General features: G+C 39.9%; 5 protein-coding genes across 11 annotated transcripts; 3 read left to right on the plus strand and 2 right to left on the minus strand.

Annotated features, from left to right (window-relative positions):
• Window positions 1-121: 121 nt before the first annotated feature.
• On the minus strand, window positions 122-4,572 carry LOC140780375 (cation/calcium exchanger 1-like). 6 transcript variants are annotated; one of them, XM_073126320.1, is made up of 5 exons: window positions 4,454-4,570; window positions 4,297-4,373; window positions 4,111-4,173; window positions 1,898-2,396; window positions 122-1,795 (listed from the first exon to the last, which is right to left on the minus strand). In XM_073126320.1, the coding sequence occupies exons 4-5, from the start codon at window positions 1,931-1,933 to the stop codon at window positions 185-187; spliced, it is 1,647 nt and encodes a 548-aa protein (XP_072982421.1). In that variant the 5' UTR covers window positions 1,934-2,396; window positions 4,111-4,173; window positions 4,297-4,373; window positions 4,454-4,570; the 3' UTR covers window positions 122-184. The 6 variants fall into 6 exon arrangements, with proteins under 6 accessions (XP_072982421.1, XP_072982100.1, XP_072982019.1 ...); XM_073125999.1 differs by having other exon boundaries at window positions 122-2,124; window positions 4,454-4,569; XM_073125918.1 differs by having other exon boundaries at window positions 122-2,396; window positions 4,454-4,569.
• A 712-nt stretch (window positions 4,573-5,284) lies between these two features.
• On the plus strand, window positions 5,285-10,790 carry LOC140784067 (probable NAD(P)H dehydrogenase (quinone) FQR1-like 2). Its single transcript, XM_073131290.1, has 3 exons — window positions 5,285-5,456; window positions 5,592-6,420; window positions 10,316-10,790. Exons 2-3 carry the CDS (start codon window positions 5,873-5,875, stop codon window positions 10,542-10,544), a joined length of 777 nt encoding a protein of 258 aa, XP_072987391.1. The 5' UTR covers window positions 5,285-5,456; window positions 5,592-5,872; the 3' UTR covers window positions 10,545-10,790.
• A 1,121-nt stretch (window positions 10,791-11,911) lies between these two features.
• Window positions 11,912-13,698, plus strand: LOC140792385 (glucan endo-1,3-beta-glucosidase 8-like). The gene is made up of 2 exons (XM_073143359.1): window positions 11,912-12,240; window positions 12,509-13,698. Exons 1-2 carry the CDS (start codon window positions 11,912-11,914, stop codon window positions 13,617-13,619), a joined length of 1,440 nt encoding a protein of 479 aa, XP_072999460.1. The 3' UTR covers window positions 13,620-13,698.
• A 205-nt stretch (window positions 13,699-13,903) lies between these two features.
• Window positions 13,904-17,673, minus strand: LOC140783643 (uncharacterized). 2 transcript variants are annotated; one of them, XM_073130710.1, is made up of 5 exons: window positions 17,501-17,646; window positions 17,026-17,373; window positions 15,802-16,716; window positions 14,672-14,719; window positions 13,904-14,596 (listed from the first exon to the last, which is right to left on the minus strand). In XM_073130710.1, the coding sequence occupies exons 2-5, from the start codon at window positions 17,218-17,220 to the stop codon at window positions 14,159-14,161; spliced, it is 1,596 nt and encodes a 531-aa protein (XP_072986811.1). In that variant the 5' UTR covers window positions 17,221-17,373; window positions 17,501-17,646; the 3' UTR covers window positions 13,904-14,158. The 2 variants fall into 2 exon arrangements, with proteins under 2 accessions (XP_072986811.1, XP_072986725.1); XM_073130624.1 differs by having other exon boundaries at window positions 17,026-17,673.
• Window positions 17,674-18,033: 360 nt separating this feature from the next.
• On the plus strand, window positions 18,034-23,704 carry LOC140783569 (T-complex protein 1 subunit theta-like). The gene is made up of 13 exons (XM_073130523.1): window positions 18,034-18,409; window positions 19,032-19,294; window positions 19,386-19,532; window positions 19,607-19,768; window positions 19,920-19,997; window positions 20,204-20,337; window positions 21,054-21,126; window positions 21,223-21,300; window positions 21,383-21,505; window positions 21,604-21,698; window positions 22,300-22,509; window positions 23,155-23,212; window positions 23,327-23,704. Exons 1-13 carry the CDS (start codon window positions 18,262-18,264, stop codon window positions 23,390-23,392), a joined length of 1,635 nt encoding a protein of 544 aa, XP_072986624.1. The 5' UTR covers window positions 18,034-18,261; the 3' UTR covers window positions 23,393-23,704.
• The last annotated feature ends 28 nt before the right edge of the window (window positions 23,705-23,732 follow it).

Raw genomic sequence — 23,732 nt, forward strand, 5'->3', positions numbered from 1 at the left:
GCCGGCGGTTTTTTTTTTTAATACTACCGTTCTCTTCTGAGTTCTGTCTCCTTGCTAAGCTTCTTCGTGTTGGTCCACGACACTTTCGATGATGTCTACCCATCACATCAGACTCATTCAATAAAGTTGATGCTGACCATCTAAAGGCGAAAGGTAAACTTAGAAATTTATTACACCAAAAGACTCAACTAATCTCAAAGATAAAAAAGCACAGGTATATGGATAACAGCCCATAGCCCAATATGCTGTCAATCCTCATGCCTCTCCTAGGGACCATCACCAGGGCCCACAGAAGTCCACCCATAAGGAACCCCAGGGTTTGATACAGAGTGGGGTCGTTGGGGATGGCCGATGGAGAGGGATACCTAGCCCAGGAGGACAACACAAGAGAGAGGCCCAGGCCCATTAGAATATTAAAGATAGGCCCACCATAACAGCCGGATATTGCTACTTGGGCCCCTCGTGGCCCACCATTCATTGCTACTGCCACGTTGGCGATCAAGTCTCCCAGAGAGTTGCCCCAGGCTAGCACAGTGAGTCCCAGAACGGACGAGCTTATTTGTAACACAACACCAAGAGAGACTAAGAGGGAGACCAACTCCTCAGCAATGATGTAGGCCCAGATGACACTCATCAGGAACCCACCTGCAAGCCAAGGGAGTAGGAATCTGGATGGTGGTCTATCTTTGTTGGTCTTCACAAGAGCACCAATCCCTAACACAATCCCTATTAATCCACCAAACAGATGGATGGTCAACCTCTCTTCTTCACCCGCATCTTCTCTCTTGGAATTCCAAAGTGCAGCCAAGAGAGTTGGTGCCAATGTCACCGACATAACTGCAAATGACTTAGACCATCTCTCCTTGGAAACATCTGGGATGGTCAATCTCCTTGGCAGATACACAGGCAGCTCAATAATGTACAATATCCTACTAATAGTTTTACTCCAAGATGATGTTAGGAACTTAAAGCTGTCACCTTGTCTCACTGTAGAGATCTTAGATTGATCCACAACCCTGCTACATAAAAGAGGGGCTCTCAATTCACCAACCTCTGTGCTTTGACACGGCGAAAATTTTGTATCCGTTGGCAGTGGCAAGGGCAACGAATCATCATAGATACCCGTCTCTTCATCTCCCTTGTGACAGGCATATGTGATTGATACGAGGAAGACATATACCAAGTAAAGGGAAGTGAAAGCCATGGCACCCCATAGATTCATCTTACCAATCACTAAGATTGCAAGTACAACTGTAAGAACAAAAAGGAGGAAGCAAATGTCACGCACAAAGCTGAACTTGTCGATGGAGATCTTGCGAGGACTAAGGGAGATGCTTAGGATTCCGACGACCACAGATGACACGAAGAATGCACCACCTAACACACTATTGAGACCTACATCACTGGTGTCACTGCCCAAGAAGGAGACCATGATAGAGAAGGCATCAGGGGCACCATTGCCTAGAGAGAGGAGGGTCACTCCCGCAATGGTAGGGGAGAGCTTCAGTAGTCTTGATAAGCCCTCCAAGTTAGGGCAGAAATAGTTTGCAGCTGTGTTTCCCAGTAGGTAGAACAACAAAAGAAGCCATAGCATCAGCATTGTATAACCAAGGATGGGATATTGACCACAGACACAGTAGAAGAGGCTGAGATAATTAATATATCCTTCTGGAAGGCATTGGGCTTCAGAATTCAAATAGTTGCACTTCTCATCATAGCTTTCAAATCTATAAAGGCCATTGCAGACTCTGCCGGAATCATCAGAATGCCGAATTTGGTTGCTCTTGATGGTTTCCTTTAATGGTTGTTGCAATAGAGGATAGGAAGAACTCAACCATGCGGTGAGATAGAAGAAAATCACCAGTAGAAGCGAGATGCTGAGGAAGAGATTAAGTACCTTGGCCGGTGATGAATCATGAACAGAGTTTCCCATAGCAGCACCATACAAGAATTTCCAGTGTGTAAATAAGGTTTAAGTAGTCTTCCTCATTGAAACAATGGCATTATTGAAGTGAACTTGAGAGATCTGTGGTTCATGTGCTATTGGTGGGGTGTCAGAGAAGGGCTCCAAGCTTACTATCAGTGCCCACAATTTTAAGCACGGCAAACAAATAAATCCCAGAACTGCAACATTAAGATAAGGTCGGTGATGCATACCCAGGTTAATCTGACATGACCGGGTGATTTTGTGATACCATGTTATTTTATTTCTCATAGTAAAATACTAAAATCTCCCACAAGGAACTATGGAAGACTGATATACAAGAGTACAGTTCTAAAAGCATGACCCATCTCAACCCAACAAATTTCAGATGCTTTGTGCAGCGACAAAGGGTACAATTCAGAGGCATTGCTACTTACAACAAGTATTGCTATAAAGACCAATTTAAAAGCATCTGCAGAGATAAACAACTAATCAAGTAGAAATCTAACATGTGCACAAATAAAAGAATGACAAGATTTGGGTGGCCCATGAATGAGAACCATAGGTAAATGATGATAAATTGATAAATGACTGATCGTGCTTATCCAAGAGAACAGGTGTATTTCCACTTAGTAATCACATAAGTAGGACAAAGGATCGGTGAAATTGAGATAAATATGACAAGAAAACTGAAAGTGGCAATCTGACTTTCACAATCAGAATTTGCATTATCATACTAACAACGAAGTATGAACACATGGCTAAGTTTAAAATCCATGTCGTCAAGTGAATTATGTGATAGGCCATGATTTCTGCCAAACCCATCGCCATCTACCAGCAACATTCCAGTCAGTTGTTCAATGATAGTAGGGAAGGTATCAACTTTAATGGATTGAGATGTTATGCCTCCTGGCGTAGGTAAAATCTATGGTATATTCCTCACTTCCTTGATGATTCTGCCATCTTTTCTTTACTTACATAATGACACAGGGTCATGATACTATGATCAATAATTACAACAATGACAAGCTTTAGTCAGAACTGCTTATCTTAGTTATATGGATCAGCCTTCTATTCATCTCTATTTAGTGCAAGCTTCTCTACAAATCAAGTCCAAATATATAATTTGTACAACATCTAGATTTTGCCGTCCCCCCCCCCTTTTTTTTTTTTTTCATTTTCTTCCAATGCACCTTCTACTTAAATAACACCATACTTTCTAACTGATGCACTGTGTGGTCTTCTTGGGCATTTCCTAACCATATTGATCAATTTCTCATTTTAGGTATGCTCTAAGAGTGTTTGTGGAAAAGTGTTCAAGGAGAGATTGTTTAGATAATTAATTTCAATAATAACATATTAGTACCAGAAGAGAATTTTTTTAGCCCATGTTGTAGATGCTAAACAAGCAGAATTAATGGAATTTTTCATAGCTCAGCACTAAGAAGAGAGAAATAAATGTGATAGGCCAAGATTTATAAAAGACAAGATGCACTAGCACTACCAAAAGGCTATCATCTCATGCTATTGACTTCAACAAGGACTCCCCAATTCTTCACCACATATGCCTCCTAAAGGCAGGAGATAATACTCTCCAGGTAACAAAGGTTCAGCTTTGCGTGATGTAGCCAGGCACAAATGTCCTTCCAAAGCAGAGCTGATTTTGTTTCTTTTCTATGGTAAATTATTCTGATGATATTGCACCTTTCAAGCTCTCAACAACGACAGTCTGAGCTCCTCAACTCGAGTAGCCCAAAAGCATCCCTAAGTAGATCCATGTATCTGTTGGTGTTAGCTTAACTTTCTTTCCATTGACAAGAAAGATTTCAAGAAGAAATATTAAATGAACAAGGACAACAACAGCATTGTTGTTGCTCTATAGGAGATTGCAACAGCCAACAGATGAAGAAGTCCATCTCCTAGGAGAAAAAAGTTGACTCCTAGACAATTCCTATAGGAAAGTGCTTTGCATTAGGTCACAAGTTCCTATCAATACATATGTTCTGAAAGAACTAATGATTGCAACGGAATTTTACTGATAAACTCTCAATACTCTAAAATATGCCTCCGGTCTACTCGTGTTTATCTTTATATCAACCTTTTTCATCAAAATATGCATATTCTCAAACCTACCGGTTTATCATATTTTCACCACTGAGTGAAGTAAAAGTAATAACATCCCTTACCTGTTGAGCTACAAAACAAGTTCGGATATTAATAGGCGCAATCGCCATCCACGTCAAGGAGCCCTAATTTCAAGGGTATAAGAACACAGTTAGAATTCAATATTTTATCATACCACCCATGGCTCATCGAAACAAAAAAGACACAAATCTATGATAAGAGTCAAAGCTAATCAAATGTGGACCTACATTTCCCCAAGTTACATTATGTATAATGAAATCCCTCTTCTGAAGCAAGAAACACCATTCCACTTGCATCATATAACCTAAAAATATTTTTGAAGCTCAAAATCCTAAACCGGCATAGGAACAAATGCAAATAAGGATGAAATTAATGGAGGAATACCAATGTGATTGCTGCGCTTCAACAGCTACGGCAGGCGAAGCGAGATGAGAAGAAGGCGAAGAAACGATCGTGGAGATGGGAAACTCGCGGGAGATCACCTCTCAGTCGGATGGGGAAGAGGGTCGTCGGATTTTAGGAGTTTTTTTACTTGACAACCCGAATCCATTTACCATTGCTTATTATTGCTCTGGGCTGGGCTGGGCTGGGCTGGGCTGGGGGCTTTCAAATATCTGGAGTTGACCAATTCAAGGATTTGGGCTGATTTTAGCCGTAGCCGTAGGAGGAGCATATAGACAATGATTTTGAGAAGGGTAGGTGAGGTATTAACTAAAAAAAACACCATTATCGAGTATAAAATTTACAACAACAAAAGGAGGACCGACCACGTTCATTCCCCCTGTCGACTCTGTCGATATAGTCCAAGATGGCCTCTTATTTTCCTACGCCCGGTTACAGCTTAGCAACTAACCTAAAATATATATGAAGGGATATGGCCTAGTTGTGCTCGATAATTCATTGCCAATAGAGTCAACTTGGCGTGCGGTTTCCTCTACTCGAACATCCAAGTAAATAATAATAATAATAATAATAATACTAACTACTTATCTATTCTCTAGCCTATTGGTTGAGTAGAGAATAGAGATGTATTTTATTCTATTTTGATCTGGCCTGCTGCGTACGTGGAACAAAGTTGCACAAGAAAATAATATTCAAACAAAAAGGGCCGCCACAACTAATTTTACACACAGCCGCTTTCTATGACGGATCTACGTGTCACCTGACTAATGGCTATCGGGTAGTAGAATTCCACAAGCCGAGCTGCACCTGATCCAGGGTTGGTCGTGAACAGCGCAGTGGCTCGTCAAAACATCTAGAGAAGTCTCTAAAACGAGTAACGAGACTTTTTATTAGATATCCATCCGCCTCGAGAAAGAGGTAAGGGAGATCGGAGTCGAAGGGAACTGCTCCGATTCTTCTCGGGAAAGGGAGGAAGAACAAGCTTGTGAGTACCATTCATCTTTTACAGGAAATTTTGTTGTCCGCTGGTTCGCTTGGAATTATTTTAAAAGGTTTGCAGTTCGATTTTGGTAACGAATTTATTCTCGATCTCACTTTTATGGCTTGCATTTTATTCCAGATTGTGAAGCGGATCATTTCGACTTGATCCAAATTAAGGTATCCGGGGATTTCTGCAATTGTGATTTCCAGAAAGAATCTCTATTTCCCTGTTTTTTGTTCGATCTGCTTCGAATCGCTTAGGAAAGTTCGGAACTTTACAAGGGTTTCGGACAAATCGAGGCAGAATTCGCTAAGGAGACAAATTTCGTAGGAAAGTTGTTAACTTTGGAGCTAATTCGAACCGTTCCTTGCTGATACCCTAGAACCGTCGTTAGAATTGGATGAGAGAATAGAGCAACAATGGGAAAAGGAGGAGGTTGTGTGCCAAGCAAGAAGCGGCAGCCAGCAGTCGCATCAAACGACGCTCCATCATCTGCTCGCAATGTCCCAATTCCCACGGAGCAGAAGAGCCAAGCAAGCAACGAGGCCTTGGAAGCCGCCGCTATTCCGCCGCCGGCTGTTGTCAAGCTTAAAATCTTTATCGTGTTCTACTCCATGTATGGCCACGTCGAGAGTCTCGCGAAGAGGATGAAGAAGGGAGTGGATGGCATCGACGGTGCAGAGGGCGTGCTTTACCGCGTCCCAGAGACGCTGCCATCGGAGGTCTTGGATCAGATGAAGGCGCCACCGAAGGATCCTGAGATCCCTGTTATCACTGCAGCAGCTGAGCTGGAAGAGGCTGATGGGATATTGTTTGGGTTTCCTACAAGGTATGGGGCAATGGCGGCTCAGATGAAGGCCTTCTTTGATTCCACAGGACAGCTGTGGAAAGAGCAGAAGCTGGCCGGAAAGCCGGCTGGATTTTTTGTGAGTACGGGGACCCAAGGAGGAGGACAGGAAACAACAGCGTAAGATTCTTCATGGCATTGATCTCTCTTTTAATATATAAATATCCAATCCTTTTGCCTCTAGTTCCTTGTCTGCGCAAGAGTTTGGAGTTAAACTAGTTTGTAGATTCTGTTGTTCTCTCAGAATTTAGCTTTACTTTGGGCCTGTTGACGAGCAACTGTTCCTAGTGGATGAGGCTCTCAGCAATGTTGATTTTGGGAGGCCAATAAGTACAAACCTTTCAAGTGGTTGGTTTGCTATATAAACCAGATGTCGGGCTGCCTGTAGTAGGCCTTACTATCATGCTCTCTTATATTTATCTGTTGATTTAACACTAAAGTTTAAAAGAAGGATGAATTCATAGCTGAATGCTCAATTTAGTTACTAAGTAATCTTTGGTCCTAATTCATGGGTTAACCAGTCCCAGAAGCTCCACTTAAGCTTTTCTTGAACAAGCATAAACCCTGATTCAGTTCTGGACTCTTACATTTTAAACCCACATTAACATCCATTCAATGTGTATGCTCTGAGAGTAAGTCTATAGAATGTTATCTGCAGATAAATCCGTAGCATTTTACTTTTTTCTTCTGGAAACATGTTTGGAGATCAGAATTATTTTAATTTCAGAAGAGGAAACTTAACAGTCACCGATTATGCATATCCATGAATCTCTTTTCAATTTTTTGGTGATTGGATAAAACAATAGATTTTTTCTCAGGATCCTCATGCCTAGCAAATGAAATAATATATCAATTAAGAAAGTCTTTTATGCCGAATTTGTAGGGCTAGCCTTGGGCTGACCACTGGTAGTATGAGGGAAATGGTTAATTTATCTGCAGCCAAACCATAGTTGTCACCCTAGTTCCTAACTTTTGGCATGAATGCTATTTTCAATTTACAGAATGTATTTGATTGTTCATTTGTTTCTATTTGCTGGAGAGTTTTATGAAGCATGTTTAATTATGTTATTTGTTTTGTTAATTGTGCTGCATAATTTCCATGGTATGTTTTTGAGCCTGAACTTGCAGGTAAAATGAGAAACTATGCTGAATATTAATAATAGATGCACGAGGCATTTCTTGGATTATTGTGTTTACTTGAAATCAAAAATCTTTTGAGAATCAAACTTTAGAATATTGAGCAGCAAAACTGCAAATGAGCATTAGTACACTTTAGATGGAGATTGCCATCTCAATGTTGTCTACTGTATGGTTCACTATTAGTCATCATTTTCCTAATGGAAATTAGTGTTATTCTTCTTTGACTTTTGAAGGAACATGCTAGCTCCACAATGGGCTGGATTATGGGGATATCATATGAAGAACCTTAGAGGCTTAGACAAATGGTGCTTTATATTTTACAAAAAAATTCACGTCAAACAACAGGGAGGATTTGAATCATGTTTCTTCAATTAAAGTTTCGATATTAGTTAGAGAAGTCACCGTATGTTATTGACGTTGGAAATTGAATTGTAGCATTTCCTGAAAGTTGCAGGGACCAACTATTGGTTATTGAGGAGATCGTAATAGCTATATATTGTTTGGACTTTGGATATGATTGTAGTGATTATTTACTTTACTAATAGAGATAAGTTAGATAATAGGTTCCTTAAAGAGGAGAGAAAGAGAGATAAAAAAATCCCTGGCCATCAGCAAAATGACAAAAGTCAAGATGGCCCTTCAGTAAATGGTAAATGGAATGCAGTATGGGCCTAGATGGAATTGAAGAGTGACACAAAGATCTGAATACCTGATTCTTAGTTGCCTAACTCTGAAGTTGGAGTCTTGATGTAGGCTTATCTATGGAGATGGAGTCATCAAAACAACATAAGAATGTGACTGAATAGCAGATGTGGAAGCAAGTTTACAAGCAGATACTTAAGCAAATTAGGCACAGTAATTCAAGATTCCTACTTCTGTAATCTGAGGCCATGTTGTTGGATCTTGAGGTTATAGTTTAAGAATACAAAAACAGCTGACCTATTCAGTAAAATGTGAATCAGATGAGTGTATCGTCATATAATTGCACAGCCATTGAATTCTTATCTTCTAGCTCTAGAGAGATGGAGGTTTTTTACTACAGAAATTTTACCATTCAGATTCCAAGGTGACAGTGGATATCACATTGGAGCAGTTCTGTTGCCTGCAACAACTGAAATTGCTTACAACTGCTGCAAAGAAAACAACTTCAACTGTCTGGATACCTGCCACCAGCATTTAGAAAATTGATGCGGCGAATAACTCACGTATTTTGAAGAACAGATTAAAAATATTAATCTACTTACTTTCAGAGGACATCACTCTCAAAAATCCAAAATGTAGATCCCAACTTTGTGGTTTTGTGTCTCTAACAAATGTGCAGACTAAGTGTCATTTTCTTTTCTCTATTCCTTCAGCAATAGAGACTGAATTCTCCTTAAATGATCACCCTAAGTATGGTTCTGATTTAGATGCATTGGATTTTTGGGTGTTGTTATGTAATTGATCATGCAAGCGCAAAAGAACTGGCTAAGATTTTCTTTTGATAAACATGATCAAATAAGGAAGCAAAACCTAGGTATTCTGGATGGTAGTTGTGAGAAATGATCTAGAAATTTTTTACACGAATAACCAAGTCTAATGAACCACAAACCCTACTTCAGAAAGTTAGGTACCATTGCTGGTTATTTCTTTAGTAAGTTAGAACATGCATCTAAATAATTGCAGTCCATGCCAGAGGAGATTTGACTTTGCTCTGTGCTGGATTTCTGATTCTATTGCTGATTATGTTATAATGTTATGTCTTACATTGCTCAAGGTTAATTAGTTGCTAAATATAGAAAGTAAGAACATCTCCAGTGTTGTATGTCAGTGTGTTCTAACTGAGAACATTTGAATGCAAATGCTATTGCTGATTCATTGTAGCTTCAACTGGCACTACGATATGCTTACAATCTAAATAGTATATACATGCTAAAACTGATACTGATCTAGTAACTCATATACTATATGGTGATAGCTACATACATCTAAGCCATAGATTTCTCAATTATTATAGTTCTAATTATGTATATGTTTCAAGCTTAGATCATAAGAATTATTTTGTCGAATGGGGATCTTTGAACCAACCTAGAAACCCTTTAAGCATGTCCATTCTGTTTTCAAAGTCTAACAAATGGCAACACTTAGCTACTTTTAGCTCAAGCTGTACCTAATGGCCCCTATTACATGCTGTAGTGTCAGAGTCATGGACAGAGCTTCACTCTTCAATTGACTGAAGAGGTTGAAATATTAGGTTAATTTCATATCAAATGCATACATGTTAAATCCTGTGCTATCATGGGGGCAAGCCGGTGAGGTCCAAGCATCTAATTAATAAACCATGTGACTGTTTTACTTTATTGGATTACATAAGCAGCAATTCTACAAGTAGAGCAAATAATTTACTGTTTGCTTAAAGGAATCATAACTTAAGGCCAGTGTAAGATCTCATGTTTTGTTACATTTAAAGTGCATATTTTCTGGTTTCTGTTGAAGCACTCCCTTTGAAGAGCATATTTTTCTATTCTCTTCTTTGGATTGTTATCGTCAATCAATTTACATACCATTACTAGGTTCTTAAGAAAAGTGCAAGCATGTAATTTGAAAAGTTATATTATGGACCTCACAATATTGAAACTTTTAGGTCATTAGGGCGTATGAGTTAGTTAACATTCACAAAACAGAGGGTCTATGACAGTGAAAGACATCCTGATGTACTTAAATTGCAATGTTTCTACCCATTGATGGTTTAAGTTATCATGATATTTGACCAGAGAGAGCTTTGGAAAGGACTTACTTTCTTATTGGAACTCATATTTTTCAAAAAAAAATTTGGTTTCTCTTGCTGCTAACTTAGCTACATCAATTCATAATCGGGTTTACTTTCTGATTGCAGTTGGACCGCAATCACCCAGTTAGCTCACCACGGAATGCTTTTCGTTCCCATCGGATACACTTTCGGAGCTGGCATGTTCAGCATGGATGATATCAGAGGAGGTTCTCCATATGGTGCAGGAGTTTTCGCCGGTGATGGCACAAGGCAAGCTACTGAAAGAGAGCTCTCCCTTGCCGAACACCAGGGCAAGTATATGGCTTCTATAGTCAAGAGGCTGGTGCTCCCATGAGTGAATAATAGGTCACCAAATTCTATCATATTTCTCCACCAATATCAAGCTTTTCTCATAATTATTTGATTCTGGTCCCTCTTTAAAATACTTGTGTGATTCCTCTTTCCCTTTCTATCATCATTATCTGTTTCTGCCCGAGCTCAGACAGCTTTTCTGTCTTATTTGGTGTCAAGATCAGTGCCCATTATTTACTACAATGACTTCATAAATTAGAAGAATAAATGTGCTTTGTGTTGTTTATTATATTGATTGTTATCTGCATATCTTGTTGCAGTTTCTTCTTAACATCTGATTGTGAAGTTAAATACCTGTTGCTATACACAATATTTCCGAGGTGCTGCCGTGATTCCAAACAAGTAGCTCCTCTGAAATTTTGACATCATCGGAATTCCTAATGACAACAAATTATGATGCTCGTTCTCACTCTTCATTGGACTGACTAAGACTTCCCTCACTAACTAAACCATTTGGACTAACCTAACAAACAAACTACTCTGGGTTAATAAACGTTCTCGTGGGTCACCTTCCACACTTGCGCACTTCTCTGAATGACGACGCTCTTCTCATGCCAATACGCCATGCAATGCAGGGGACATTTTTGTAAAATGGCACCAGAATGCCAAACTTCTCTGAAACGTGCGGCGATCCAACGGCCGCGAAAGCCGGCGGCCGACCAGCCCCAGTCGTCGCAAGAGCACAAATCACTTATAATGACGAAATTGCTATCGAAGGAGGGACCCCCACCTATACACGACCAACGTGGGGCCAGGGAATCTCAGGGGGCGACGTGCACCACGTAGCGACGCGGTCAAACCCTCACTCGATTGCAAACCGCGCCAACCTTATATACTCCCCTCTCTTCCTTTAGGTACATCTTTTTCTTTTTTCTTTTTTCTTTTTTTGGTGTGTGTGTCTTTCTGTTCATCGACCTCCCAATTCCAAGGAACATATCAGGATTCCGTAAATCTTTCAGAGACCCTTTCTGCATTTTGAATTCATACGTTCTATTTCGCGTTCTTCTTTCTCTCTGCTACATCATCAAAGATCAGCAGAAAAGGGGGTTAACGAATTAAAGGAGGCAACTTTTCTTTAAGCCTTCAGAAAAGATTAGTTTTTTCTTACACAGGGTCTGTGACTGCATTGTTCTCTGTGTTCGGATGAGTGGTAGATTTATTGAGAACACCACCTTCCTCTGATTGCTTTCTTTAAATTCTGGCTATTTTGTGAAATCCAACCTCTGTTTTATCTGAAAGTTTTCTTTTTTAAAGGCGTACTCTTTGTGCTAGATCTTTTGCCCATCCTTGTTCTACCCTTTGGGATTCATATCCCAGAAAGGTGGTCTCATTGATATTGGAAGAAAGACGATGAAGGTTTACCAATTGCTCTCGTGGGTTCTTCTTATGGGACTCGCACTTCCCATTGTCGAAGGCCTTGGGGTCAACTGGGGCACTATTTCGACTCACCGTTTCCCGCCTAAGAACATAAGTCAGCTCTTGCAAGACAATGGGATCAAGAAGGTGAAGCTGTTCGATGCTGCTGAATCCACCATGAGTGCATTGGCTGGAACCGGTATCGAGGTGATGATCGCAATCCCGAACGACATGCTCGCCGCCATGAATGATTATGATACGGCAAAGAAGTGGGTGCAGAAGAACGTAACTCGCTATAATTTCGAAGGAGGTGTGAATATTACGTACGTTTCCAAATCTATAACGTCCTTCCTTTTCTTATAAATCCAGTAGCAAGTTTCATTATATCAGCCTTTTCTTCCAGTTTTTTTTTCTTACTACCTACTGCGTTACTGAATGGCCCCAATGCTAGTAAGTAGTAACCTCTGTTCTATCTCTGAATTTGCTTACGGAGAATTCATTAACCTCGTACACTTTTAGTATAGTAATCAAAGATAGATGGATGTGAATCTCCAAGCTATTGTCATGATTTTTCCCCCCCTCCTTTGGCAGATATGTAGCAGTCGGAAATGAGCCCTTTCTCAAATCCTACAATGGTACATTTGATAATACCACATTCCCTGCACTGGAGAACATCCAAAATGCCATCAATGAAGCAGGTCTAGGCAACACCATTAAGGCCACCATTCCCCTCAATGCCGACGTCTATGAGTCACCGACAAACAATCCCCTCCCTTCTGCAGGACAATTCCGAGCTGATATCATGGAACAGATGACTCAAATTCTTCGATTCTTCCACAAAAATGCGGCGCCGTTCACCGTGAACATATACCCATTCCTAAGTCTCTATGCAAACGACAACTTCCCGCTGGACTTTGCTTTCTTCGACGGCTCTGCAACTCCGGTCATCGACAACGGAATTGAGTATACCAATGTGTTTGACGCCAACTTCGACACCCTTGCCTCTGCTCTCAAGAAGGCTGGCTACGGAGACATGCCCATCATTGTAGGAGAAGTTGGTTGGCCTACAGATGGAGACAAACATGCAAACTTGGACTATGCCAAAAGGTTCTACGATGGCCTTCTAAAACGTCTTGGTATCAATCAAGGAACTCCACTTAGGCCAAACACATACATAGAAGTCTATCTCTTTGGTTTGATTGATGAGGATGCCAAGAGCGTAGCTCCAGGGGATTTTGAACGCCACTGGGGAATCTTTACCTATGATGGCCAACCCAAGTTTCCAATGGATCTCTCAGGTCAGGGAGAAGGCAAGCTCCTCGTTGGAGCCAAGAATGTTACGTATTTGCCTCCTAAGTGGTGTGTGTTAAACCCAAATTCTACAGATCTTAGCAAGCTTGCGGACAACGTAAACTTTGCATGCACTTATGCGGATTGCACGTCCCTTGGTTACGGCTCTACCTGCAACAACCTGGATGCAAATGGAAATGCTTCTTATGCTTTCAATATGTACTACCAGACTCAGAACCAAGTTGAGTCGAGCTGCTATTTTCAAGGGCTGGCCATGGAGACGACGCAGAATGCGTCGCAGGGGTCGTGCAACTTCATCATACAGATTAATTCTCCTGCTTCTTCATCACCTACAGTTTCACTAGTGGTGCTTTTGTCAGTGCTTCTTGGACTTCTCAGCCAGCTGTTCTAGAAAAAAGATAGGTTGTAGATAATTAAATAGGGTATTCGTTGATTTGCTAACTTGTTTCTTGGATTCATTGTATAAAATCTGCCAGAGTTTAACTACTAATGTGTTTTGATGTTGTAGTTGCTCCAGTTCCTAGGCTTGAAGCAAGGTAACAATGATGACACAAATCTGACACTGGTGTTGCTTATCAATATTATCAATTTAAAACATATAACCATCGTAGGATAAAGGAAGTTGCAACATTGAAGCATACAATGGCAGTCCATTGAAAATTCAATTCTAAAGAATTTTTGAAGAATTTGGAACTTGTCTTATAGAGAGGACATTAGAATTAAGAGGAACAATCTTAGTAAGCCTTACAACAGTATCCCTGCTTCGCACTTTCCACTCCAAGTGCTAACAATCATTGCACCAAGCTCTCCTTTTACAACCACTTGTAGACATATTAAACTGAGTGGTATCCACCCCGATGATATATAAAATAGTGGAAAGAGAGGAAAAAAAAATCACTTGCTGAGGGCCTAAAAGCAACTCTGCTATAACTACCTCGAAGAGGAAATATTTGACTTGCATCCTATATTGCCAGGATGAGGATCACTTGATTGATTTGAAGCTCCACCAATGGCAATATTTCTTAATCCAACTACAACTGCATCTCTTTCATTTCTCTCCTTCGTTTGCTTCTCAGAAACACCATCAACCAAAGCTTGGGTTGGTTCAGATGGAGTCCTTGGCTCACGTACGAAAGGCCCTACATTGATCCATGGGTGAAGAAGTAATTGGCCAGCTGTGGGACGTTTCTCTGGAACAAAGTCCAGTATTGGAACAAGAAAATCAGCTATGTCATTTGCATCTTGCTCGCTGAACTCATACTTTTCCATGAGTACTTTGTTGAGGGGCCAAAACCGCAAGCGGCGAATGTGCCTCAGGTCACCATGCCTGTTGAAGAACTCTCGAGAGTACCTACCGCCCAAGGCTATCTGAGAAGCACTATTGTAGATTTAGAGAATTCAAACAATATGAGATATCTTGGAGGTTCAGGATAGGTGATTTACCTTCCGCGGCATCATTCCAAGAAGCTCCATCATCAGCGCCAAGTGATCCTGCAAATACATAAGAATATGGTCACCAATATATACCTGTTGCAGAAAAATCTCTACTAGGTAATTAGCAATCTCCCCGTATTATAACATAATTGTGTGTCAGCAGCATGTGTGGCTAGTGAAGAATCGAGGCACAGTAGCCCATGAATGTAATATGGACTGATTCCCCCCTTCACAAGTGCCATTAAAGATATTTGTTTTCTCTAGGATGCATCATATATTCATATCCAATAAGAATGTTCATCACTAGGACAAAGACAGATAGCATGAGGTTTCATAGTGAAGACGATGCTCCTGCATGTGGAAATGATTATATTCTGACCTCCTAGTCTAAACAGTTTCAACTGTATCTTCATGTTAATATAGGAATCTAGTGTGATGTTTACTGTTTGATCCATCAGAATTCAGATTATGCCTGAAGAGCACTGCTTATGCAAGGGGTTTAAAATTTTAAATACTGAATGAAGTCTAGATATTATAAGCCTAAACCTCAAGGCATGTGACAAAACAGCACACAGAATGAATCACACAGACAAGCATTTGAAAAATTGTATCAGTATAATAGATATTTTCAAGCACATAGTAAAGGAGAACATGTAACAGTCTATTCCTTTTTATTCTTTATTTACTTTAGTGTTGTCACCTATCCAAGCAGTTAAAAGTTCACAATAAATGCAGGTGGCAATATCACATAAGCTTCTCCAAGTTTGAATCTTGCCATATTTCAGTTTTAATAGTGAAACAGTCAAGGTTTGTTCACACATCAATTTAAATATTTAAGAACAAACTTCAATGAGAAGAAAAAAACTTCAATGGAGAAGAGTTGAACAACTAGCCTTTTTGGAGAGTAAATAACTCAATCAGTCATTGAGAACCCTTGTCTCTTCCGCACTAGAAGAAAATATATTGTTGTTGATGGATGAATAATTACTAACTGTAGATATAGAGCTTTTGATGGAGAAATGAGATTTTCAAAGTTAATTACTGCCATGGTAAGAAGCAAAAACCAACCCACAGTTATGTACAAAGAATTAATGCTCATTGGTATTAGTTCAGAGAGATTTAAAGTTCAAGTCCTCTACCTCATCCCTATCAAAATTGTCTGAACTATGTGGATCAAAGAGCACATCTCCTGTGGCAAGTTCAAAGAAGATACAAGCGAATGACCACATGTCGGCAGATGTAGAATACTTGGATCCCAGAAGCACCTCGGGACTCCTATATTGCCTTGTCTGGATATCACTTGTAAACTGCTTATATGTCCAGCAAGCATTCCCAAAGTCCACCAACTTACATCGTAGGTCGGCCTCCATTGCTAACCTCTTCCTAGTATCTCTGCTGCCTCTCTGATGGCCACACACTACTCCATTGGGTTCCTCATTGGCACCACCACCACCATCATTCACTGCACAAGATCCCTCTTTATCTTCTGAACAATCTGCATCTGCAGATGCTGCCACTGCATTATTATCTGAGGTGGCAGCAGCAGCCTGCTTTGCCTTTCTCTTAATCTTCTTCTTTTGGTTTTTACTAAGGTCACCATTGGTCAAGGCAGGGGTTCTAGGTGGTGGTTCATCAGTTTTCACTGAAGGAATAATGAGTGGTGTGCTTGAGTGGCATGGATCCTTGGCTGGGTCAATGGACGACAGGAGGAGTATATTCTCCGGCTTAAGATCAGTGTGAATGATAGATAATTCACGGTGGAGGTAGTCCAGGCCGAGAAGAACATGACGGCAAATCTCTTTCACCATAGGAAGAGGGATTCCGCGATAATCTGTGTACTTAATCAGGGTTAGCAGGTTGTCCCCAAGAAACTCGAACACCATGCACACATGCTGGCCATTAGGTCCCGAGTGCTTGAAATGGTCAAGGAGCTTTACAACGCACCGGGTGTCAATGGGATCCCCATCGGCAATCTGCTTCAGGATCTTTATCTCATCCATGGCCGCCTCTGTGTATTGCTGAGCACTCTTCTGCACTTTAAGCGCTACATAACGCTGCAACCAAGAAACAGTATCGTACTACAATGGTCATTTTCACCATTTTTTCAGCATAACAGAAAATGGTTTTCTCTTTCAAGAAAACAAGATCAAATTTTGATCACAACATATAATTTTTGAGCAAAATGAAAGATGGTTTTTTTTTTTTTTTCAAGATAGTAGGTTGGTCACAATCTATCTATGTCTGAGCGAAAAGAGATAGTAGGTGAATTTTCCTTCTTGTACTAAATATGATTGAATTCGCACGACTATACCAAATGTTCTCGGATATATTGAAACACGGAGAAGGTCTCAGATAGATCTTACGGAGTGGATGGTATCCCACGCGAGCCAAACGGTGGAGAAGTGCCCCCAGCCGAGTTTGGATTGGACGATGTAGGCCCCTTGCTTAAAGGAATCACCAACGCGAACGGCGTGGTAACCTCCTCTCCGGTAGTCCTCGGTGCCCTCGTCCTCCGAGGTGAAGTTGCTGCTCTCGCTCCTCCTGTCCTCCTCCGCCATCCGACCACCGCCAATCCACTGATACGATCTAATCCCACGTCTCGCGATACCTTTACTTGTTACCACCTTCTCCCTCTCCTCCCTTCGCTCCGATTGGAACTAGGGTTTTCTTAACAGTAGTCTAACCATGAGCCATTAGCTGGAGAACAACTCCTACTTGCCGACGTGGCAGTTAGAAGTCGATAGACGATGGAGGAGATTAATTAAAATTGAGAGGTGAGCACACTGGAATACTGGATTAGATTAATAAATAAGAGGGAACGATTTACAGAGGTCTCACCACCCTCTTTACTCTTCTTTCACACTAACAAGTTGCAACCAAAGAAAATAAAGGGGACGGACGAGTTTGTTGCTTTCCTTTGCCTTGCTTTGCTTTGAGGAGAAGGGTAATGGAGAACTAATAATAATAATAATAATAATATGTCTGTTTGCTGTTTGGGAAAGCCAAAGGATAAAGGAGTTGTTGGAACACCACCATTAACTTTATGTATTAAACGCAATCTTCTTTTGAGATGGCATGGCACGTTTTAACTCTTGTGTCTTGGATGGATGCAAGATGATGGACCACCAAAAGCCTGCATTGCATCCCAGGGTTTTGATTGATGGTTTGCTTTATATAATTTATATTTGGATCTTCTAGAAGACTAGATCTGCAAAGATTCACCCTAACTGCTAACTTGATTACTAAATTCCATTTAATCCAAGTCCGGGTTTGCAAAAGTTGTAATAATGGGCTAGTTTTGGGCTAAGTTTTGGGCTTCCATCAAGAGCCCATTTATTCCAATAGGTTGTCCTTTCCAGAATACGCGGCCCAGCCTAAGGTCCAATAGACAGAGGAAGGAGAGTGGTTTCGATTTCGAACGTTCTAGCCTCGCCTCCTAGGGTTTTTGTTTTGGTTGATCCTTCTCTCTTGCTTCTTCTTCTTCTTCAGAGGGTTTCTCTCTTCTTCTCTTCAACGGTCGCACTCCAAAAAAGCTCTAGGATTTCGATCTCTACTTGTGAACTCCTTTTCGTTGTCTGCGATCCGAAAGTGCGGTGAAGATGGGGTTCCAGATGCAGCCTTACGGGATCCAGTCGATGCTCAAGGAAGGGCATAAGCACCTCTCTGGGCTCGATGAAGCTGTCCTCAAGAACATAGACGCATGCAAGCAACTCTCCGTCATCACTCGCACCTCCCTAGGCCCAAACGGTGAGCTTTTCCTCCCCAGGAGTTCCGTTAAAGGCTTTTACTTTTTTTTTTCCTCCAAAAATTTGTGCTCTGAATGGGTTTTCGACCTTGCCTTCATTTGTTTTGGTGGGTTCTGTTACATTTGTATTGAGTCGTTTGTAAATATTAGCATGATCGTGAGAATCTTCTGCTATTGGAGGCGTGGTCCTCTGATATAATGGTAATCTGCCTGAAAAAAAAAATAATGGGGCTAGGACTTGCGGGAGGACCTTTTTCTCGTTACATGGAAAGAGAACAGCTTCATCACAGCATAAGGTTATGGACCTGTTAGAATTATTTGATTACCGTGCCTAGATCTCAGTATTTGTATGTTGCCTCATTGTAGTATTTAATGATTTGAGTATAGTGGTAGCACTGCTGGTTTTGTTGATTCCTTGTGGTTGTGCTGCATGTTATTCAATAGAGGACTGTAAAGTGTTGTTTTTTTTTCATTTTCTGGAAAATTTTCTGTTATTGTCCTTATTAATCATTCTTCTAGTTGGAGATGCACTACATCTCTGTTCAATATGTATATACATGTATTCTTCTTCTTCTTCTTCTTCTTTTTTAAATATTCAGCCAGAGTTCTCTTATAATTTCTTAGGTATGAACAAGATGGTAATAAATCATTTGGACAAGCTTTTCATAACAAATGATGCCGCAACAATTGTGAATGAACTCGAGGTCCAGCATCCTGCTGCCAAGATTTTGGTTCTAGCAAGCAAGGCCCAGCAGGAGGAGATAGGAGATGGAGCTAATCTCACAATATCTTTTGCTGGGGAATTACTTGAGAAAGCAGAGGAGCTCATCAGGATGGGGCTGCATCCAAGTGAAATTATCAGTGGCTATACAAAGGCCATTAATAAGGTCTGCCTCGATTAATGATTGGTGTGAGATTCCTTAATTGAGTATTTTATGGCAGATTTTTATATTTGCTACTTTCCCTATCAACATGCAGACAGTGGAAATTTTAGATGAGTTGGTAGAGAAAGGTTCGGAAACCATGGATGTGAGGAATAAGGATGAAGTTGTTTTGCGAATGAAAGCTGCTGTTGCAAGCAAGCAATATGGTCAAGAAGATATATTGTGCCCTCTTATTGCTGATGTAAGTTACTTCAAAGATCCTTCACTTCAAAATCATTATTGTAGATTGTGTGCATAATTCTTGCTACGTGTCAGGCATGTATCCAAGTCTGCCCGAAAAACCCAGCTAACTTTAATGTGGACAATGTTCGAGTTGCAAAGTTACTTGGAGGTGGTTTGCACAACTCTACAGTAGCCCGTGGTATGGTCTTGAAAAATGATGCCATTGGGAGTATTAAAAGGATAGAGAAGGCAAAGGTAGAACTTGTATCTGGATCAAGTATTTCTTTTTATTTCCTATTTCTTTTAGTGATAGACATATAACACGTCCTTTATGTGGTCTATTTTCCTTTTCACATTTAAAGTTCTCTTATGCATTTATTCTGATGATGCATCTTTTGTTCTCTAGATTGCTGTGTTTGCTGGTGGTGTTGATACATCTGCAACAGAAACTAAAGGAACTGTTCTAATTCAAAGTGCTGAACAGGTAGTGTAATGATGAAAAATAAAATTAGGTGCACCATTCATTGAGTTCTTTTTCTCTCTCTTTCTCTTTCATCACAGAGGCATATTTCATTTCATTTCATATCTAAGATGCAGAAGTGCGAAGTATTATGTACTGAATTGTATCAATTAGTAAAAAATTGGGTATGGAATTTATGGTGTAAATATTTTGTATTTATGATTTTGCAGCTGGAGAATTATGCAAAAACTGAGGAAGCTAAAGTTGAGGAGCTTATTAAAGCTGTTGCCGACTCAGGTGCCAAAGTTATTGTTAGTGGAGCTGCAGTTGGTGATATGGCATTGCATTTCTGTGAGCGTTACAAGTAAGTGAAGTTGTATCTTGGCCTATATCATATCGACACTTGAAAATGTGAAAGCATTATGAATTTGTTTTTTGGATGTTTGTATTATAGGTGGTCTCATTTTTCTTCAAATCTCTTCAAAAGCTGTTCTCCTTCTTCCTTTCTTTCTTTCTTTCTTTCTTTCTTTCTTTCTTTCTTTTTCTATGTGAAATTAAGAAGTACACAAGTTGTGTTTCTTTTCTTGCTGCAGTTGTAGAATATTTATACTCTTTTGCAGTTCTATATATGCACTTTGGTCATTATTCCGTTGGTCACTCAAAACTCGAAAGGCTTTTTCCTTTCTCCTCTATCCATTAACATGCCTTGATCCTATTTTTGATATTCTTTCGCAAAAAAATATCTAGAAGAGGCAAGAGACTATTCAGCCCTTTTCTTCCTCGTATAATAACTCAAGAAGTCTAGCTTTTCTCCAACAGTGGAAGAAGACATGCTCTATTTCCTTTTTTCCTTTCAGATGTTTAGTTGCAAGTTCATCTCTTAAAGAAATGGAGTTGTTATTACTTATTAATTCAGATGATCGATTCTTGGGCCAGATCATCTATTTAATGCATAAATGAAAGCTCACTGTTATGATAATGAGGTCTAGCATAGACATGTCTTACATAGAGGTGATAATGAGTTTATATATATAAGGGGGTCTTCTTTGATGATACTTATATATACTGCCATCTTTACAGACTCATGGTTCTGAAAATCAGCTCAAAGTTTGAATTAAGAAGGTTTTGCCGCACAACTGGTGCCATAGCTCGTGTAGGTTATCTTTACTACAGTGATTTTTTGTTTTGTTTTGGGGGGTTAGATTGTGCTTCTATCTCATGCTAGGAATTGTTCATGTTAATGGAACAGCTGAAACTTAGCCAACCAAATCCGGATGAGCTGGGATATGCTGACTCTGTTTCAGTGGAGGAAATTGGCGGTTCCCGGGTTTGTTAACTACTGTGTGCAAGCATATACACACAATAGCTTGCTTTCTTGAGAGCTATTTTTTCTTTCTTTTGTTTGACAGGTAACAGTCGTGAAAAATGATGAAGGTGGAAATTCAGTTTCTACGATCGTCTTAAGAGGTAGTACTGACAGTATATTAGATGACCTTGAAAGGGCTGTGGATGACGGTGTTAATGCATACAAGGTCTGGTTTTCATAAGGCTCATATCTTATGATGAGGGCTTAATGCTGCATCAGTTATGGCTAATTTCTTATCTGACACATTCTTCTTGTATTTATCAGGCAATGTGCAGAGATAGTCGAATCATACCAGGGGCTGCTGCAACAGAAATAGAACTAGCTAGAAAACTGAAGGAGTTTTCATTCAAGGAAACAGGGTAAATAAGTCATTGGTGATTCTTACTCTTGTGTATAGCTGTTGCATGTAAACAGACTTAAATATGGGTCGAAGGCATTCCTGAAATATTTAAGTTCTTTTTATATCAATGTAGAAAGTATATTTAGTTGCTTCAAGCAGGTAATTACCTTGGTATTGCAATCAGTCTCACAGTTGCATGCATTGTTCAACTTGAGATTGGGGATCTTTGACTTTCAATATGGATTAACTGTTGCAAGTGATGGTGAACATTTATTAGATGTTGATTTTGTTTGTAAGAGATGCTGCAGTGCCATTAAGATATGAATGGATGTATCGTTCTGGACCACATTCAACCATTCATGCATTAACTTGTGTTTTCTTTATAGACATCTGGTTCTTCAAACATTTGCATGGTATAACATTGCTGTGATAGCTTATGTTTATAATTATTATTTTTTTCACGAAATTTACTGTTAATACATCAAATATTTTTTTTTGTATTGACAAATTCTAACAGATCCATTGTCGCATTTCCTTCGGGTCAATTTGTCACAAGAAGACTGTATTTGCAAATCATATGAACTTTGTAATTCATCTGATTGTCAACTTCATTTGTCCAGATTGGATCAGTACGCCATTGCAAAGTTTGCCGAAAGCTTTGAAATGGTGCCTAAGACCCTATCTGAAAATGCTGGACTCAATGCAATGGAGATAATATCTTCCTTATATGCTGAACATGCTGCTGGAAATATCAAAGTTGGTATCGACTTGGAGGAAGGTATCTGCACGGATGTCTCATCTTTGAAAATCTGGGACCTCCATCTCACCAAGTGAGTCCATGTCGAATTCTTTTATTATTATCTAGATTTCTATCTTATTTCTTTAGAATGTATATGTTCTTAGGATTTAAGCTTGATGTAATTCAATGTGTTTCCAGTAAGATCCTCTCAGTCGCCTTGAGTCGTTTCCAGTGTAGAACTGTAGATATACAATGCTATTCATTGGGCTTGGGTGCTATCTTATTGTGTGGACTATTTTGGTGAACGGAATGGTTCCATTTTATGCTTTTAGTGGTGAGACATAGATATGTGAATAAACAAAACATGTATGCATCATGGAGAGATATATTTGATCAAATTGTGCATGTGATATTGTTTAATTGGCTGATTCATATGGTGTCTTTGTTAATTGTCATTGAACTATGGATTTTTTTTTTCTCTGTGATTTCATAAGTACCAGAATGAATTAACGATAAATGTATGTTGTACAGGTGCTTAGTATGAATGGATCACCTTCATCATTCCATCTGTCTTCAGCCCAAAATTGATAAACTTACATTTTAGCATTTGATCTCTGCACACATAGGCCAAACTCTCTATGACACGATACCCAAAAGGATAGCCCTAGGTGCATATTTTGTTGCTCTGATATATGGTTTTTCTTATGAGAGCTAAATATGTTTTCCTTCTGAGCAGGTTCTTTGCACTAAAGTATGCTGCTGATGCTGCTTGTACTGTTCTGCGGGTCGATCAGGTGAGTAGATTTTCTATCCCTGTAGCATTGTTTCTTAAATTCATCTCGTAATCTGTGGGAATTCTTGTATACATCTTGTAGCATCAGTGACACAACATGTGCTTCATTTCGCAGATCATAATGGCAAAACCTGCTGGTGGCCCAAAAAGAGATCAACCAGCTGGAATGGATGAGGATTAGTTGGAGCAGAGGCTGGATTTGGTTTCCCTGGTGACGATCTTTATAAAGCTAAATGGTGGTAGCTGGTGTTCCTTTCTTTTACGTGTAGGGAGTGGGATTTTTTTTGAGGGACTTAGAAACAGCAAGCTTGATAAGCATGGTTTGTGTGATGTTATTGTTATATGGTTGGTTCGTCTTATTGATCCAGCAGTGCTCAATCATAATCTTCTGGATTGGAATTTTTTTCCCTTATCCTTGAACAGAAGATTTGTATGGATAATTACTCTGATACAATTTTTGTGATAATGTATCTTTTATCGATAGTTAATGGCACCAGTTGAGCCAATTTACTTCTCACGTG

The sequence above is a fragment of the Typha latifolia genome, chromosome 1 (genome assembly GCF_019914945.1).
Source record: "Typha latifolia isolate L0001 chromosome 1, TyphaL0001v2, whole genome shotgun sequence".
Lineage (NCBI taxonomy): Eukaryota > Viridiplantae > Streptophyta > Magnoliopsida > Poales > Typhaceae > Typha > Typha latifolia.

Coding starts and splice junctions, on each gene's coding strand:
- LOC140783569 (XM_073130523.1), top strand. CDS start 18,262: ATGGGGTTCCAGATGCAGCCTTACGGGATCCAGTCGATGCTCAAGGAA. Junction 19,998..20,203: donor TAATTCAAAGTGCTGAACAG/GTAGTGTAATGA, acceptor ATGATTTTGCAG/CTGGAGAATTATGCAAAAAC. Junction 20,338..21,053: donor CATTTCTGTGAGCGTTACAA/GTAAGTGAAGTT, acceptor CCATCTTTACAG/ACTCATGGTTCTGAAAATCA.
- LOC140783643 (XM_073130624.1), bottom strand. CDS start 17,220: ATGGCGGAGGAGGACAGGAGGAGCGAGAGCAGCAACTTCACCTCGGAG. Junction 16,717..17,025: donor CGTGGGATACCATCCACTCC/GTAAGATCTATC, acceptor TCTTGGTTGCAG/CGTTATGTAGCGCTTAAAGT. Junction 14,597..14,671: donor TTGGAATGATGCCGCGGAAG/GTAAATCACCTA, acceptor AGTGCTTCTCAG/ATAGCCTTGGGCGGTAGGTA.
- LOC140784067 (XM_073131290.1), top strand. CDS start 5,873: ATGGGAAAAGGAGGAGGTTGTGTGCCAAGCAAGAAGCGGCAGCCAGCA. Junction 6,421..10,315: donor GGAGGACAGGAAACAACAGC/GTAAGATTCTTC, acceptor TTCTGATTGCAG/TTGGACCGCAATCACCCAGT.
- LOC140780375 (XM_073126160.1), bottom strand. CDS start 1,933: ATGGGAAACTCTGTTCATGATTCATCACCGGCCAAGGTACTTAATCTC.
- LOC140792385 (XM_073143359.1), top strand. CDS start 11,912: ATGAAGGTTTACCAATTGCTCTCGTGGGTTCTTCTTATGGGACTCGCA. Junction 12,241..12,508: donor GAAGGAGGTGTGAATATTAC/GTACGTTTCCAA, acceptor CTCCTTTGGCAG/ATATGTAGCAGTCGGAAATG.